This window comes from Eremomyces bilateralis (genome assembly GCF_010015585.1).
Source record: "Eremomyces bilateralis CBS 781.70 unplaced genomic scaffold P152scaffold_4, whole genome shotgun sequence".
Lineage (NCBI taxonomy): Eukaryota > Fungi > Ascomycota > Dothideomycetes > Eremomycetales > Eremomycetaceae > Eremomyces > Eremomyces bilateralis.
In genome coordinates this window covers 200,093-216,700 of record NW_022985070.1, presented here as the reverse complement: position 1 = coordinate 216,700, position 16,608 = coordinate 200,093, and the positions used below count along the sequence as shown (strand labels likewise).

Below are 16,608 nucleotides of genomic sequence, written 5' to 3'. Positions count from 1 at the left end.
CTACTCCTGCATGTATTTGCCAGACACTGGATAAATCAACGCTGCCTTTGTTTGATAGGTACTGGATTCTAAATACTGTATATTCCATAATAAATCAGTTCACTTACTATAGTGGAATTGGAACACCAGAGATGTCTCTGTGTCCTTATTTATATACATGAAAACCACGACGCCACAGGTTACCCTTCCAGGCGCTATCATCCAGCTTGCTTTCCATTACAATCATATCTCTCATAAAATCGTCCATATGTCTTCAAGCCATTGTCCCTCCACCCGAATAAATATCGCCCAAATAACCCAACCCAATCCCACAGCCCACATAGACGAAAGCCAAACAGATCTCGCCGTACCGCCGTGCATACACCAGCAACGTCCTACACCTGCGGCGTCCTAGCAAGCCCAATCCCCAACCCCACCCCATCCCCCCTACTCCGCTTACTCGCCCCTTCCGCCGCCTCATGGACCGAGTCGTAGAACTTCCGCTTCCCGCCATACCCCCCGTCGCCCCGCGGCTTCTTCACATGCCCGAACAACTTCGCCTGCACCAACGGCTGCGACACCGACGTGCGCGACCCCAATCCGGATGCGGGGTGGGGCTCCGATGGGAACGCCACTGCGGATCCCGAGACGCCGGGGAGCTTTGCAGAACGGGAAAATGACTGCACCGGCGTCCGTCGCAGCATGCTCGTCGCCGCGCGCGACGCCTGCGACTCCGGCACCTCGTCGCCGTCGGTCGCGCCCGCGATGCAGTCGCTTGAAGCGCTGATGGTCGAGTCGCTGCTGCCGGCGCGACGGCGGTAGGCGCGCTCGGGGGCGGATTGCGGGGCGAGGGAGACGGGGCGGAAGGAGGGGTTGGGAGGGGTGTGGAGGAGGGGGAGGGGGGCGCGGCGGGGGGAGGGGAGAGAGGAGAGGGATTGGGAGGCGCGGTGGTGGGCAGGGGGCCGGCGGTGGGGGGTGGAGGGGGCGGTGGTGGTGGTGGTTTCTTGGGAGAGCATTTTGTCGGCAAGAAGGAGGGCTTCGAAGGGTTGGCCTTGGGAGGGGCGGAGGGGGGTAGAGTGGCGGGGATGGTTGCGAGGGGTGGAGCGGTGATCGTGCGGGGTAGTGGAGACGGAGAAGGAGGTGGGGTGGTCTTTCATGGAGTCGAGGAGGCCGTTTATGTGTTCGCGGTTCTTCTTGATGCGGGTGCGGAGTCGGTCGTTTTCTTCTTGAAGACTGGCCGTCCGCGTCTCGAAGCCCTCGCACTGTTTGCGCTCTTGGTTGAGGAGCTCGCGGAGCTCGACGTTCTCATTTCGCAGGACGGTGCATTGCTGGGTCATCTCATCGACGAGCGCGACGGTGGCGGCGGACGACTTTTGGGCTTGCTGGGGACTTGTGCTTTCTTCGCGACGCCGTTCTTCGGCTTCTTGCAGCACGTCGACCTCGCGTTGAACCATGGCTAGTTCGACGGCCATACGGTTCGAGATTTCAGAGCTGTCGAGACAGAGCATGTTGTACTGCAGCTTGTAATGCGCTGCGGTCGTCCGTGATTCGCGTAGGCTGCCTGATAGGTTCTTTGCCAGTACGCGCAAGTCGGCGGTAGGAAGCGCATCAATATCGTCGGCTGTTGGCGTCTGGTCGGATGCGACTTGAGCATCCATCGGCTTGATAGTGGGCGGAGGAGACGATAACTGAGAAGTAGCGCTCGACGATGCCCTTTGCAGTGTTCTTCGGGGTGGTGGAGCAATTTGAGAAGACGGAGGAGGCGTAAATGAGTACCCGAACGGAGCGGGCGACGCGAACTTCGCTCTCTTCCCTCGCGACGTCGGCGGCGGAGACGTCGCGGTTAATGTCGCGACATCGAGTTTGGAGGATGTCGATTGTTGCGATAGAGGCTCACCCAGGTCCGACTCTGTGACGATGCTTTCCTGGGACGCAGGCGGGTCGGGGGGAGAAGTTGAGACCATGGTTGGATGCGCAGATAACGACGGTACCTGGATTCGGAATTGGGAGATAGTGGGTGGGGTCGCAATTGGTGCTCGAGTTGGAAATCGCGCAAGAGATCAGGACGATAAACAATAACCAAGGTATGCGACAATATCCAAAGGCCGAGATGCGCGGGAGTATGCAGTATAGAGTATGGAGTATATAGAGTGAGTGAGGAGAAGGTGGGTGGGATTTGGAGTCAATTGTCCAACGAAGGTTGACGCGGCGTCAGGTGGTGCGCCGGCGTTGGGTGGTGCCTGCCTGACTGGGGAATGTTTCGAGTGGGTGGCCGGGGCGGAAGCTGGAGGCTGGGCGGGGAAGGCGCGCTTGGTGTTTCCGCCAAGCCGTTTGGGGATTAGCGCCGTTTCCGCCGTAACCAAATGCGTGCCTGACTGCCTGGCTGCCTGACTCCCCCCGGCCTGTCTCCTATCCGACGTTCTTCGTGATCATCACTCCACCACGATCGTCAGATCAACCCCGACGATAAACATCCGGATATTTCAGGCAAGGCAAGTCTTCGTTCTTATATCATTTTATGCCTTGAAGCAGCCCTATTCATTCTGGGCTGTCTTGAATGGTTCAGCCCTTAGTATCAACAACAAACATCCTATAACCGTCATTGAACCCTTAACGAATCGTAAATATGGATAATCCCTCACTTCCAACCCCCGTCCCTGCAAGGGCTTCTGCAATTCCTCGCCTATCTCGCTTGCCCGTTCCAAAGACGTTCACTCGACCTGGGACTGGTCAAGGATCCCATCCGAACGGTCAACCGGCTGTCAATCCACCAAGACCACAACCTTCAATGGAACGACCACCACCCCTATTCTTAAAGTCATCCTCTCACCAACCAAAGACCGCCGGGTATCTTAGATCGACCGCTGCTAGTGCAGTACGGTCCAAGGAAGAGCAAGGAAATCCAACTGTAGCCCCCCTCAGGAGATCTGATGGGTCCAATTCCTCCAGGAGCCCAACTTCCACCTATTCTCCGCAGAGGTCTCCCGTGCACACGAACCCGTCCGACAAGGCCGCTGGGCCTGCACGAAAGCCTCGCCCGTCGCTGTCTGACCGCACCATCGAAAGTCTAGCCCTGATCCCCCCATCCCCCATTCGTAGGAGGAAGTCCAATTTCTTTGATCCCGCTGGGAGTCTAGCCGTTCCGCGTCCAGGATCTTCTGCGTCAAGGACGACATCTCGACCAGGGACCAGCGATGAAACTCTTCGCCCGAGAGTAGCGGCAGCCGGGAGCACACATGCCACCCCAACGAAGTTCAACACGGCGGTTTTGCAAGGAGGGTTGAGACCCGCTGCGCGAACCGAATTGAATTTCAGCACCAGAACCGTCCAGAGTGCGCATACAACACCGACGGCCAAATTCAACACCGCCGTTTTGAAAGGAGGGTTGAGATCCGCGACACGAACTGAACTGGACTTTCCCACTAGGGCTGCCAAGAGCACGAACACGACACCAACAACGAAGTTCAACACCGCTGTTTTGCGAGGGGGTATACGACCCGCAGCTCGAACCGAACTGAACTATCCCACCGGGTCGCCTTTGCCAGCGAACAGGGCGGGAGCGTCTACTTCTCGACGTCCGCCCATCCTGAACGGCAGTAAGAGTATGAGTGCGACCCCGCGGAAGCCGCGTCCCGCAATCAGCGAGATGTTCAACCCACCGACAGACAACGCAATCCCACCGGTACCGAAGCTCTCCGCAACCAAGAACATCGCCTCGAACACCCCGGACAAGACCTCGAAGTCGTCCGCGGCGCTCAGGGATCAGATCCGGAAGGCAAAGGCGGCGCGGAAGTCAGATGTAGCGTCGACCCAAGGAAGCAAGACCGTAGCATCCGGGTACTCTACGGACGCGCAATCGGATCCGTTCAACCAGCTCCCGAAACTCGGCACCTCATTGTTGAAACGGCGCATCGACATGGCTCGCACGGATGGCCGCTTAAACCTGATCGCCATGGGCCTGCAGGAGTTCCCGCCGGAAGTGTTGAAGATGTACGATTTCGAGGCCAATGCGGACAGCAGCGTTCCCTGGGGTGAGGCGGTGGACCTGACGCGGTTCAACGTGGCGGATAACGATCTGAAAGCCATCCCCGACGAGCTGTTTCCGGATGTTGATATGGCGAATGTCGACAATAACGAGGAGGTCGATCTGCCTCAATTCGGGGGGATAGAAGTGTTGGATCTGCATGGGAATCTGTTGCGGACGTTGCCGATGGGACTGCGGCGGTTGGAGAGACTCACGTCGCTTAATCTAGTAAGTGCTACCTCTAGTCAACGATCCTAAATCGATCGAACACACGCTAATTCTTTTGTGAAGACGCGAAATAATTTGGACGACAACGTCTTCGAAGTCATCTCCCAAATTAAGCCGCTCCGAGATCTCAAACTCTCAGAATGCTCCCTGTCCGGCACACTGCCGGAATCAATCGGCCAGCTCCATGCGCTGAAGACCCTTGACCTAAGCGGAAACAAACTCACCGCCCTCCCCGACTCCATGCAATCTCTCACCCACCTCCGCATCCTCGACGTCTCCCAAAACAAACTCACCTCCCTCTCCCTCTCCATCCTCCAATCCTGCCCCCTCCGGGACCTCCTCGCCACCAAGAACTCCCTCGCCGGAACCCTCTTCCCCCCCTCCGTCCCCGGCCACCCTCGCCTCGAGCGCCTCGTCGTCTCCTGCAACTCCCTCACCTCCCTCACTCCCCTCCCAACCCTCGCCCTTCCCTCCCTCGCCACCCTCGACTTCTCCGTCAACCGCATCACCGCCCTCCCTGACCTCGCCGCCTGCCCGCAGCTCACGGCGCTGCTGGCCGAAGATAACAAGCTCACGGAGTTGCCGCGCGGGTTCACGGCGCTGGCACGGCTGAAGAGCGCGGACTTCACCGGGAATGATCTGCGGGTTATTGACGAGGAGGTGGGGTTGATGGAGGCGTTGGTGAGCTTGAGAGTCGCGGCGAATCCGTTGAGGGATCGGAAGTTTTTGACGATGGGGGCAGAGGAGATTAAGAAGGATTTGAGAGGGAGGTTGGCTCCGGATTTAAATTTTTGAGGTTGGTGGACCAGGGATGACGGTGAGAAGCACCCAGGGGCAAAGCCACGTGCTACTAGACTGATAGCATTGACTTGGCTAGTCATTACGAAGTGATGAAAAGTTTTTGTTGCTTTGGAGTTCGGTTTCATCTAAGAGCGGTCAAATTGTATGACTAGCGATGTATATATTGTAATAACGTCTAATAAATCCACCATTCGCCTCCAGAAAAGAACGAACTTTTGTCTTGAACCAGTATTAGAGTGGTTGCGGTTTCGTACCTCTCCCACCCGCCCTCGCCAACCCCTCCTTCTGCTCCTTCGTCAACGCGATTCTCGGCAACGCCCTCCCACTCTCACTCGGCGCCGGCATGAACCCGATCGCGACCAAATACGCGAGATACACCCCCACAGTCTCCACCGTCACTGCCCCCCCCTTCGACCAATCCTCCCCTGTCCACCTCTCATCCGCCCTCAGCGCCCGTTCCGCATTCGTATCGTCCAACTCCGGCGCCTTCGTCCCCTCAGGCATATCCGACGTCACCATATCCAACAACGGCAATAACGCGAACTCCTCCGCCGCCTCCGCCCCCTCCACGTACCCCTGCACCGCCGTCCGCCACTCCTCGTACGCCACCTCCGGCACCACATATCCATACGTCTCCAACGCGCCCACGAACTCGTCGAACCGCAACCGCGGATGGCTCGTGACCTGCGCCACGCCCAGCGGCGCAACCGGCGGGTTCATCGTTGCGGCGACCGCCACCCGCGCGACGTGCGTCACCGGCACTTGGTTGATCGTGTTCTCGATATGCGGCCGACACGCCACCTGCACGCACCCCTTCAGCAAGCGCACCAAGAAGTCGTCGGTGATGGTCATCCCGGACGTCGGGTGCCCGGTGACGTAACCTGGGCGGATGATGCAGCCGGCGAGCCCGCGCCGCCCGGCCTCGCGGATGAGGCACTCGCTGGCCCACTTGCTCTGGCCGTAACCGGTAGTGAGGCGGCGCTTGGAGCCGTGGAGCTCGTCTTTCTCGGCGACGCCGCGGCCGCCCGCGGAGAGGATGCCGTCGGAGAGGCCGATGTAGTAGTCGGTGTCGAGGACGCTGGTGGAGCTGACAAAGCCTAGGTGCTTGGGTTTGGCGGTGGCGCAGAGCTGGAGGAGGGAGACGGTGCTGAGGACGTTGGGGGGCTTGAGGTTGGAGTAGCCGATGACCCAGTGGACGCGGGCGCCGTTGTGGATGATGATATCGACTTGGTCGGCGAGTTGGGTCCATTTGTCGGGAGAGATGCCGAGGTTGGGAGCGGCGAGGTCGCCGGTGACGCATTCGATTCGGGAGGACCAATCTTCTTGCCAGAGTCCGTAGACTCGGCAGTTCTCGATCACTCGGGACTGTCCGATGTGTTCGCTCTTGGCTCGGACGTGGCAGATGACCTTCTCGATATTCTTCCGTTGCAGGAGATCGCCCAGGAGGAACGCGCCGAGGAATCCCGTTGCACCGGTGAGGAGGACTGTCTGCGGCTTCGTGAGATCCAATTGCGCGGTCTCGAACTTCTTAGGCAAGCCGGACTTCAACTCCTCCGCATCCGCAGCGTAGTCGATATCTTGCGAGCCCGGTCCGCTAGGACTCTCCGCCGTATCTAGTCGCAGACCAACTGGATCCAAAGCTCGGTCGATTTCCCCGGCGAGACCACGAAGGGTAGGGAACTGGAATATAGCGGGTAAACGAAGGTCGACCGACCATTCCTTTCGGACCCGCCAGAGCATTTGCTGCCCCAGGTTGCTGTGTCCACCCAAGTCGGCGAAGTCACTCTCCGGTCCGATGACGTTCACAGGCGTGCGCAGCGCCTGGCTCCAGATCTTCGCAAGAGTCCTTTCCGTCGTCGACATGGCGGCCGTGGTGTGGGATGTCCTCCTCGGCATGGAATGGGCTAGTTCGTGGGGCTCGGGGAACGGGAGGGCGGGCCTGTCGATCTTTCCGTTCGGATTCAGCGGCATGCGGTAGAGAGGGACGATGACTGTCGGGACGGCGTATACGGGGAGCTTGGTCTTCAAATGATCTCGAACATCGTCTCGCAGTTGTCGGAAGCGCCGGAGCCGGTCGACCATGCTATCTTCGCTCGCCTGAACTTCCAGGCTGCGGCCTTTGTCTTGCTCCTTCGCCCAGGCCTCCCATCGTTTCATGTCGGGGACAATGTAGCTGACGAGTTGCGGCTCTTCGTTCGGATCCCTTCGTAGGAGGGTGACATTTTCGCGCACAAGCGGATGAGATGTGACGTGAGCATCAATTTCACCCAGCTCAATTCGGAACCCTCGGATCTTAATTTGATTGTCCGCTCGCCCCGTGCATTCCACGTTGCCATCAGCTCGTCGCCTTCCCAGATCTCCTGATTTATACATTCGATCTCGTGGCCCCTTGTAGAATTGTCTCCAGGGTTCCGGCTGACTCAATGCTTTGACTCGTTCTTCATCTTCGACAACCCACTTCTTCGGATCCACAAACCAATTGTCAACGAACTTTTGCTTGGTCAGATCTTCGAGTCCGAGATACCCTTCGGCTAATCCGCCAGCGCGGACATAGATCTCCCCCGTCTCACCAACATCGCAGAGGCGGTCTTTGTTCTCTCGATCGACAATGAGCAGTTGGACATCTTTCATGCCTTGCCCAACAGGGATGACGTCACCGAGTGTGTCGAGATATTTCGGATCTGCGTTTCGGCTTGGGATTTCAAAGAAGCTCACCGCCCGTTGTGTCTCCGTCGTGCCGAAAAGGTTGACAATGTGGACATTAGGAGCCAGCTCTTGCAACCTTCTACAGTCTCGCTTGATCAGGATATCGCCTACGAAGAAGGCATGATGCAGTGACGGGAATTGCTGAGCATTAGACCCTCCGATGAGGATCTGTCCCATAGCTGGCGTCAAATGAGTCACGGTGGTTTCCTCGCGATTCATCCATGCCGCCAGCTTCTCGTATTCGATGTCCTCTTTCGCTGGGACCACGATACGAGCACCGAGAAACAGGGGGGTGAAAATGTCACGCTGAATCGGATCATGTGCGATGCCTACAAATATCAGTCAATAGTAAGTGCATGCGAAGGGGATGGACGGACCTGAGAGCATCGTGAATCGATCATTCTCGGTCAGATTGAACTGCTCCGACATCCAGTCGAAGTAGTAAGCAAGAGAGAAATGTCGGCCTTGGACCCCCTTTGGCTTCCCTTCTGATCCTGAGGTGAAGCTCAGTGTAGGGATCGAATCGGGACCGACAACGACCCCCGGGTACTCTGCCTTTCTTGAAGTATATTGTTCCAGGCAATCTGCCCCGTTCACTTTACCACCGAGCAAAGTGCCGTCATCTAGAAGCCTCAGTGCAGGCACCTCGGTTTTGAGCTCGAGCTCGTTGTCCACATAGGTACGGACCAGATCCGACAACTGCCCAGCTTCGTCTATGGTCCGTTCAATAGTAACCAGAGCTCTTGGTCGGGATACTTCAAGGTAGATCTGTTGCCGATCAGGAGGATATAGAGGGTCCAGGACCGAGAATGTTGCACCTGCCATGAGGGTTCCCATGATGCAAACAACGAGGTCGACGCCTCGGTACGCAAAGATCATAACCACATCCCCTCGTTCAATGCCATCTGACACGAGCTTATGGGCTAATTGGCAGGAAGCTTGGAAAATCTGCTGATACGTGAACTCTCTTCTCGTCGAGGTGTTCGATGCCGTCTCCACCACGCATAGTCTCTCCGGGAACTTGGCAGCATTTTCGGCGAAGATGTCTTGAATAGCACCTCTGAAATCAGACCACTTCAGATCCGCCGTGGGATCCGGAAGCACGCTTCCATTCGTAGTTGAAGACATACTTGAAGCAAAATAAAAAGAATCGGTTATAATGACATTGGATAGGGCGGGACGGAAGACTTTATGGCATCAATAATGACTCAGATCTCGAATCTCCGATCAATTATCAATCGGAGTGATGAAATGTTGATTCCGATTCCGCGGTTAAATTTTTGACCGGGGTGTGTTAGCCACAAATTGGCCGATGAAGGCTTGAGACTTTACAGGTACAAGGCCACGACTCCACGTATGGCATGAGTTATGGACGAAATCAATTGAATAGCCGAGATGTTCCAGCCTCTAGACCTTTTGATATTGTCTGTCAGCGGTAACAGCAAGAGTACTTCCGATTCTTTACTGCAAAGGAAGGATTGAAGTGGTAGTTGTCACGTGAACAATCCCACTAGACCCGTTTAAGCTTAGCTCAGTTCTCCACAAGCGAGGCTCGCCAAAGCTTTCACCAACACCAAATTTCCATTCGAGATTCCACCTCCTCCGACTTGCACACTTCACACCCATCGATTTTGTTAGGCTGTCTCGTTCAAAATGGCGATCAAGCATAACAACGCCGTCCCCAACAACCGTAAGCCTTGCTCCTCCTGCTTATGAAGCCCATCAACTAACCGATCGCAAAGATTTCCGCAAGGATTGGCAGCGCCGTGTGCGCACGCACTTTGATCAGGTAATTCCCCTCTCAGTCCCGTGAGAGCAGTGGCGCCTGCGATCATCAAAGCGGACACCATCCTTCGAAAAATCATGCCTCTAACTGTCGATGATAGCCGGGACGGAAAACCCGCAGGCGTCAGGCGCGTGTCGAGAAGGCCGCCAAGATCGCCCCGCGACCGCTCGATAAGCTGCGACCCGTTGTGCGATGCCCGACCATCAAGTACAACCGCCGTGTGCGCGCTGGCCGTGGCTTCTCTCTCGCTGAGTTGAAGGTATGAGATGCCCTACTGAATTCTCGTTGAACAGAGCACTAATCGTTCGTAGGAGGCTGGCATTCCCCGCAAGCTGGCACCCACCATCGGTATCTCTGTCGACCCCCGCCGCCAGAACCTCTCCGAGGAGTCCCTCAAGGCCAACGTCGCGCGTCTCAAGGAATACCAGCAGCGCCTCATCCTCTTCCCCCGCCGCAACGGGAAGCAGACCAAGGGCGACGCCTCCGCCGAGGAGGTCAAGGCCGCCAAGAACGGCGAGGGCGTTGCCAGCGCCACCTCCGCCGTCATCCCCATCGTCCACGCCGCCGCCATCACCGAGGGCAAGCTGTCGGACTACCCGACCGAGGAGAACGCGTACAGGAAGCTGCGTCTGGCCCGATCGGAGGCGCGCTATGTCGGCGTGCGGGAGAAGCGTGCGAAGGCCAAGGCGGACGAGGAGAGCGCGAAGAAGAAATAGATGCTCGACACGGGACGAGGTGGGGAGGTTCAGCGTGGAAAAGCTCTTATTATGGTTCGGTGTCACGGTTCATTATAACTAGCTACGGCTCGGAAGGCGAGTTAACGTGTTTTTGCACGAAAAATATCATGACCGCTTCAATTCTTCACCGCCAATTATCTGCCGCTACCTTCAATTTGTGACCCGACCCTCGAATGAGTGATTCTGATTTCGAAATCTCTCGGTAACGTATATATAATCGCATGAGCCAGGTCACCTCCAGCCTACTTTCCCTTCTTATGTAGGCCATCGAGCCTTTCGTCGCTCAGGGATTGAGGTGCTGTAAAGCATGCTCGTCCTGACCATGCCTAAGCCGCAAGTCATAATCTTCATGTCATCCATATAGCCCACTTCATTCGGTCTCACTCTCAACTGCCTCGGCACTCGCCTGACCCCGTCCCACTCGCTGTCCTCTCTGCCTTCTCTGAGCCGCCATCCCCTTCGCCGCCTCCTGTCCCACGAAGTCCTGCCCCGTCCACTCGGTCTGACACCGCGGACAGTTCTTCGCCGCCCCGTTCCGAAAGAACCCTTGCGCGCAGAAGTTATGAAACCGAACCAGACAATCGGGATTCGCGCACCGCTGGCCCTACCATCCGTTAGCGAGTAAACCCCTATCTATCAGAGCCACCACCACTTACAATCGTCACGATATCCTTACACCCCTCACAATCCTTAATCCTCACCCACCTCTCCCCCTCCTCTTCACCCTCTACCGCCTCATTATACGTATCATACAACCACCCCCTTAACTCCATCAACGCCCTCGGACTCAAGCTCAGAAACCCCGCTCGACTCTTCTCAAACCACCCCTCCTCCACCAACCCCTGCAACACCTTCTCCGCCCGATCCACCGTCAACGCCGTTCCCCCGCTCCCCTGAGTCTCTGCCCCCGCGCCCCCCGCCTCCACCCCGTTCGCCATCTGTGTCATCGCCCCTTCACCCCCTTCGCTCCGCCGCGGCGTCTGCGCCTGCGTCTCCGGCGCGTTCGGCGGCCGCCGGTTGCGCAGCGCATCGATACCCTTGACGGCCATGGTCTCGCGTTTCGGGGTGTTGTTTTTCTCGAACATGTCGTCGAGGACACGCTTGACGAAGGCGATGTCGTCGGGAGAGTGGGTGGTGGCGAGTTGGGTAGAGAGGTCGGAGACGGTGTTGACGAGGGCGTAGATGAGGGTTCGTGGGGAGGGTTGCTGGGTGGAGGTGGGGTGGTTGGTGGTAGGGGAGGCGGTTTGGCGGTGGGTGTGGCGGATTTCGTAGTCGAGGGGGGAGATGGCAGCATTTACTGTTGCGATGTAGGATTGGATGTCGGTGGCGGTGATGTCGTCGGGGAGGGTCTCCCGGTCGTCTGCGAAGCGAGTTAGGGAAGAGCATCAGGGTATATAGACCATTATAATACCGTGAGCAGACAATATCTTGGCGAGGATGGGTTTCGCTTCATCCAGCGTCATCACGCTTCGGGCGAGGAAGGCCTGCAGAAAAGCTTTGTGAGAGTTGTCGTAGCCGCGGTCAACATCGCCGTAGTCGTCCGACATTGTGACCATGACCTCTAATCAAGTGAGAGGCTATAATTTCTAGATATGGACACAGGAATTGAGCATCAATGTCGGTACCATTGATACATGTGTGGTGGAGGGCATCTTCTCGGCTGTCGCACTGAATCTGATAAAGACGCGTCGCGGTGGGGTGGCGCGCCAACCAATCATGACGCGTGGTCTTGTGACCTTCACATCCGTTGGACTGCAATCGTGATGGCATTGATTGCCAGAACTCAACTATATATACCTATCACTGGGCCTTGACGTGTTCTATTCTAGATATCCAGGTGCTTTTCATTCTTGCTCATCAGAGATATGTTGTCAAGGTTGTGTCTATCAATTTCAATTATGCTGCATGGGCGGAACATCTTAACATTGACGACCAGACAAGGTGAGGTCAAGGTGAGGTAATACAAGGAGAAGATAAGACGAGTCCATAGATTCTGGATTGGATGCTACTGAACTGACAAGTCATCATCATTATGCAGTACAATGTTTGGGCTACCCGAAGAGCGTCCCCTGCTGATGCTTGACGCCAATACCAACCTACCTTTTCCTCCATCCATTCTCCTGGTATATCACACCGAATGATTCCAAACATTAGACAACCAGACCCTTGGTTTGCTTGAACTGTTGGTTCATTGTCAGTCATGTTGTACGGAAGTCGATTGAACAGGGTTTTACTCACATCCTTGACCTTGATATCGCGCCAAACCATGATCGCGGGGAATCCGAGCGCCAAAATGGCCGTGCCGCCGATGAGCATATACCTCTGTGCATCGGCATATGCCATCTGAATTGCGATTCTCTCCGGAGAGCCCATGGGATATGATAGCTGCGTCTCGATGTCGCCGTAGATGGTCAACGCGTCGGCTTTAGATGACTCCGGCAGATACTCTGCAAGTCGTACCGGGAAAACACCAGTCCATACAGCCTATGACATCCATCAGTACAATATATTTCAGGAGGAAATCAATCCACGTACGCTTGCAATTGCTTGGCCGATGGCTCCACCGACATTCGCAAACATGCCCTCGATGGCCAACACGACGGCAACGTGTTGATGGGTCACGGCAGCCTTCACATATCAGTTTTATGTCTCTCGAAGGCGGTCAGAATCCGCTTACCATTGCTGCCATCTGCTCGACGATCACCAACGTGCCTCCAGCGAAGGCAATGAAAATCTGGCACATCACGATCAATCCGATTTTGCTGTCTGCCGATCTGAAGGGGATCATCAGAGCCTGTGGAGGGTTAGAAAGTGCGGCCAGCCATGTTCAAGAAGGGAGACATACAATGCCGAGCACGTTCAGTGGCAGTCCGAAGTAGAGACCGAGCCATTTGTAGCGCCCACTCCAGCGGATAAGACCGCCGACGACGATCGACCAGAAGCAGGACCCAATGCTATAAATATTGGCGACATAAGACGCCTCCGTCACAGAGAGACCGTTGACCACTTGAAGGAAGGAGATGAAGTAGCTGTCCCAGATATAGAAGCTGACAAACAGGACGCCGGAGAGAATCGACGCTCCCAACACCGAACGGTCGACCAAAATCTCGAATGGAATGAATGTCTTAGGGGCCAGGTACTTTTCGTACAGACCAAAGCCGATGAGGAGGAGTACGCCAAAGATGATGAAGCAAATAATCAAAGGGCTCTTCCACTGATCTTTCTGGTAGCTATAGAGCGCAAAGGAGAGAAGGAAGAGTGAAAAGCCCGTGATTAGGAGCATCAGACCAGCGAGATCAAACTCGATGGCATAGTGCTTCAAAGATTGAGCAAGTGTTCGTCCGCTATTCCGCTTAGGTGCCAATCCGGCCTTCTTAGCCTTCATGTGGTTATAGGTGAACAGCGCATATAACGGAAGCGTCACAGCTGGCGTCACGATAGAGAAGATTCCAAAGCCCCAGCGCCATCCAGGGCCTTTGAGAATCGCATTGGCCATCGGACCGCCAATCCACGTCGTCGCGATGTAGGGGCTGCTGGCAAAGGCGAGCATGAGGGATCGGTTCTTGAGGGACGATGTATCGGCAATGAAAATGGAGAGACAATATCCCACGCCGTTGAATCTGGGCTCGGTCAGCTACTTCGAAGCTTCGGCAGAATAGTGCGATCTCCAGTGGCTTACCCGACCCAGTAGAACACCTGCGCCGCAGCGTAGGTTTTGACGTTGTTGCATCCGGCCATCATGACGATACCGACCGTCAAGATAAAGATCATGAGGAGGAAACCTTGCGGGCGGCCCCAGACATCGACGATCTTCGCCAATGGAAGCTTGGTCAGACCACCAATGATACTGGACAGGATAGACGTCGTAGCCGTCAAGGAATGCTGCGAGAAGGAACTGGTAACATAGGCTTCGCAAGGTCAGTACATTGGCATAATCGGTTATGTCCAACAAAACTCACGGGTCAAAGAGTTGGTTGCGCCCGACTGCATGGAATCGATGAAGTAAATCAACCAGATCCTGGGAATCATCAGTACCCAATGGCCAAATGGTGTTGGAATCGCTCGTACATCACGTATGCTATGACGAGATTCGAGAAGGTCCAGATCTTCGTGGTGGCTTCCATATCTTGAACACCGGTCTGAGCCTTCTTGTCAATGCTGTCTTCATCACTGTCCGACACATGGCCGTGAGACGCATGCTCGTGAGATTCATGATCTTGAGGCACAACGGTCGTCTCGGCGTCTTTCTCGAAGGCCGACGATTCCGCGACATGCGCGGAATCGTCTTTAGAATCGCCTTTAAATTTGGCGAAGAGGGCGCTCATCTTGGGTCGGAATTGGGATATATCTAATGACTATCCAAGTTCCACCTCTTGCGAAACAAGAGAGATAAAAGTTGACGACCCCGAGAAGATCGCTTAAAACTTGAAAGATCTGTACGAACTACGAACCCCTCGGGGCAAGCCTACCTGGATATATGTCGTGCTCCGGCCTCAGGGCACCTTCGGTTACATGACCTTGACGCCGCATGGAAGTAAATCCTACTTTAGCCTTGTGGAGCCCTCCGACAGTCGGCCCATATTCTTCGGAAAGAATGAGCAGTGTATGGCTCCTAGCCAATCGCGCCCAACCCTAGGCCCTCTAGCCACGAGGGGTATGGACTCCGGGAACCCGCATGTAGGCACTGGGTAAGCATCATTCGCATGAGCGAATGATCGGATCATCTTGATTTACCCTCTTTATGCGTCGGCGGGATGCGTCGGCAGGATAGCTGAAGCAGACTGCAAGGAGGACTGGTGCAAGAGCGGAAAGGATCCAAGCGATGGTGTTGGGACAAATGGACATGTCATGGTTGCTGCAGCAGTGGGAAAGTCCAGAAAAGGCGTTAAACGTCCGGGAGGTTTTAATTGGAGCCAAGGGAGCTTAGTCGGCTTATTTTGCAAGGAATCCCTGCTTGATCAGATAAAATTTTATCTGATCATCACAGTAGTTGATTATCAGATGGCGTGGGACACGACGATTTGGTTCGTCAAATCGTGAGCCGGTGGGTGATGAGGCTTGACTATTCTTTTAGCGTCGAGAGCAACATCACACTTTTCTGTTCTAAGGAACATCTGAACACCCTTCATTTCTCAGAGGCTACCGCTGCTTCAATATTCAACAAGCCGGAGCTCTAGAAAAAATTCTGTCGCATCCATCCCGGCCTTTCTAGTCCAATTTCTAGTTTTCTGCCTGCAATTGAAGGACATCTGGTGATTTTGTCGATAGAGTTCGCCATCTCGATTCTCGAATGGACGATGGACGGTGGTCTATGGAGAGACTGAGCAGGTTTTGCTCGCCTCAATCATGGGTAAATGATCCTGGAATTCTCAACCCTGCGATTCCAAGGAGCAAGGCCCGTAAAAAGGCAACATCCCGCTAGTTATCCCGCGTCGCATTTTCCTCGAATGTGATCCGCCCAGCGATGATGCAGGCAGACGCGGGATTATTAGGTAACGCACCTGATCCGAAAAGTTCCTAGATTCCACGCTCTCTTCCAGGATTAGTCTCTATGAATGCAATACGCATGTGCTCTTCAGCAACCAGTCTGACTAGACACGGGTGAGGCTGCCCTGCGGACCGCTGCTTGGCGATGATTTTGGGATTTCGGGAAGACAAAATGAGCTCCACTGACAAGGAGGCAAGAGAAAAAATCCAATTGTATGGGCTATTGAGTATTAACCCCTTCCATCGGGCCTAACTTACGGCAGAGCAAAGATTTTCCAAAACCAATCTGGTAAGTTCTGGATTCCAGGTTCCATGGACTGATCCGCCTGGGTCCTGGAGTTATCCGTCGCACACTCGCACCAGTATCACTAGCCTAGTCCGGACTGGAATTATTCCGCTACTTTGAGACACTGGATAGATCGATCGATAAGATAAAACTTGAAAACCCATTGAACTTCTGGGTTCCCAACATCCCAAGGTATCAGGGATATTCGATCCTCTTACGTCGATGGAGGCATGGAGGCATGGTCCCGTCTCGGCCCGTTGGACTTGCAGGATCGAGCGGCATCTACTGTCGACCGCGTGGGCGGACAATTTCCAAATCGTTCGCATGACTCGTTTCTCGTAATTTGCACGCTCAGTCAACGTCTTCAATCCATGTGGTGTATTCTTCTCTCCGAGACCGGACTCTGCTGCTACGAACGATTAGCCAATCTGACTGGAAAATACGGAGACTTCTGTTGTGCAGACGTCACAGCTTCCAGGCCGGATGAATCCATGGCATCTGATCTAATTTCTCTAGAATTTGTTGCGGGAAGTGCAACAATAGTGCTTAGTTGTACTTTCCGGTGCCCAACTTC

The 16,608-nt window shown here is 55.2% G+C and overlaps 6 protein-coding genes across 6 annotated transcripts; 2 read left to right on the top strand and 4 right to left on the bottom strand.

Annotated features, from left to right (window-relative positions):
• Window positions 1-49: 49 nt before the first annotated feature.
• Window positions 50-2,122, bottom strand: P152DRAFT_512122 (uncharacterized protein). Its single transcript, XM_033682736.1, has one exon. The coding sequence runs from the start codon at window positions 1,941-1,943 to the stop codon at window positions 375-377; it is 1,569 nt and encodes a 522-aa protein (XP_033536395.1). The 5' UTR covers window positions 1,944-2,122; the 3' UTR covers window positions 50-374.
• A 1,461-nt stretch (window positions 2,123-3,583) lies between these two features.
• P152DRAFT_392095 (L domain-like protein) lies at window positions 3,584-5,026 on the top strand (the record flags this gene model as incomplete). The annotated part of the gene is made up of 2 exons (XM_033676128.1): window positions 3,584-4,231; window positions 4,295-5,026. 2 exons carry the CDS (start codon window positions 3,584-3,586, stop codon window positions 5,024-5,026), a joined length of 1,380 nt encoding a protein of 459 aa, XP_033536394.1.
• A 198-nt stretch (window positions 5,027-5,224) lies between these two features.
• On the bottom strand, window positions 5,225-9,164 carry P152DRAFT_411549 (alpha-aminoadipate reductase). The gene is made up of 2 exons (XM_033676974.1): window positions 8,116-9,164; window positions 5,225-8,067 (listed from the first exon to the last, which is right to left on the bottom strand). The coding sequence occupies exons 1-2, from the start codon at window positions 8,864-8,866 to the stop codon at window positions 5,264-5,266; spliced, it is 3,555 nt and encodes a 1,184-aa protein (XP_033536393.1). The 5' UTR covers window positions 8,867-9,164; the 3' UTR covers window positions 5,225-5,263.
• A 227-nt stretch (window positions 9,165-9,391) lies between these two features.
• Window positions 9,392-10,568, top strand: P152DRAFT_430700 (60S ribosomal protein L13; the record flags this gene model as incomplete). Its single annotated transcript, XM_033677399.1, has 4 exons — window positions 9,392-9,428; window positions 9,481-9,527; window positions 9,625-9,783; window positions 9,836-10,568. The coding sequence occupies 4 exons, from the start codon at window positions 9,392-9,394 to the stop codon at window positions 10,238-10,240; spliced, it is 648 nt and encodes a 215-aa protein (XP_033536392.1). The 3' UTR covers window positions 10,241-10,568.
• A 63-nt stretch (window positions 10,569-10,631) lies between these two features.
• On the bottom strand, window positions 10,632-11,959 carry P152DRAFT_430699 (uncharacterized protein; the record flags this gene model as incomplete). Its single annotated transcript, XM_033677398.1, has 4 exons — window positions 11,673-11,959; window positions 11,188-11,621; window positions 10,918-11,154; window positions 10,632-10,865 (listed from the first exon to the last, which is right to left on the bottom strand). Exons 1-4 carry the CDS (start codon window positions 11,815-11,817, stop codon window positions 10,632-10,634), a joined length of 1,050 nt encoding a protein of 349 aa, XP_033536391.1. The 5' UTR covers window positions 11,818-11,959.
• Window positions 11,960-12,114: 155 nt separating this feature from the next.
• Window positions 12,115-14,847, bottom strand: P152DRAFT_231731 (MFS general substrate transporter). The gene is made up of 8 exons (XM_033674562.1): window positions 14,330-14,847; window positions 14,221-14,279; window positions 13,941-14,169; window positions 13,107-13,881; window positions 12,939-13,055; window positions 12,797-12,889; window positions 12,500-12,745; window positions 12,115-12,441 (listed from the first exon to the last, which is right to left on the bottom strand). The coding sequence occupies exons 1-8, from the start codon at window positions 14,584-14,586 to the stop codon at window positions 12,412-12,414; spliced, it is 1,806 nt and encodes a 601-aa protein (XP_033536390.1). The 5' UTR covers window positions 14,587-14,847; the 3' UTR covers window positions 12,115-12,411.
• Window positions 14,848-16,608: the final 1,761 nt, after the last annotated feature.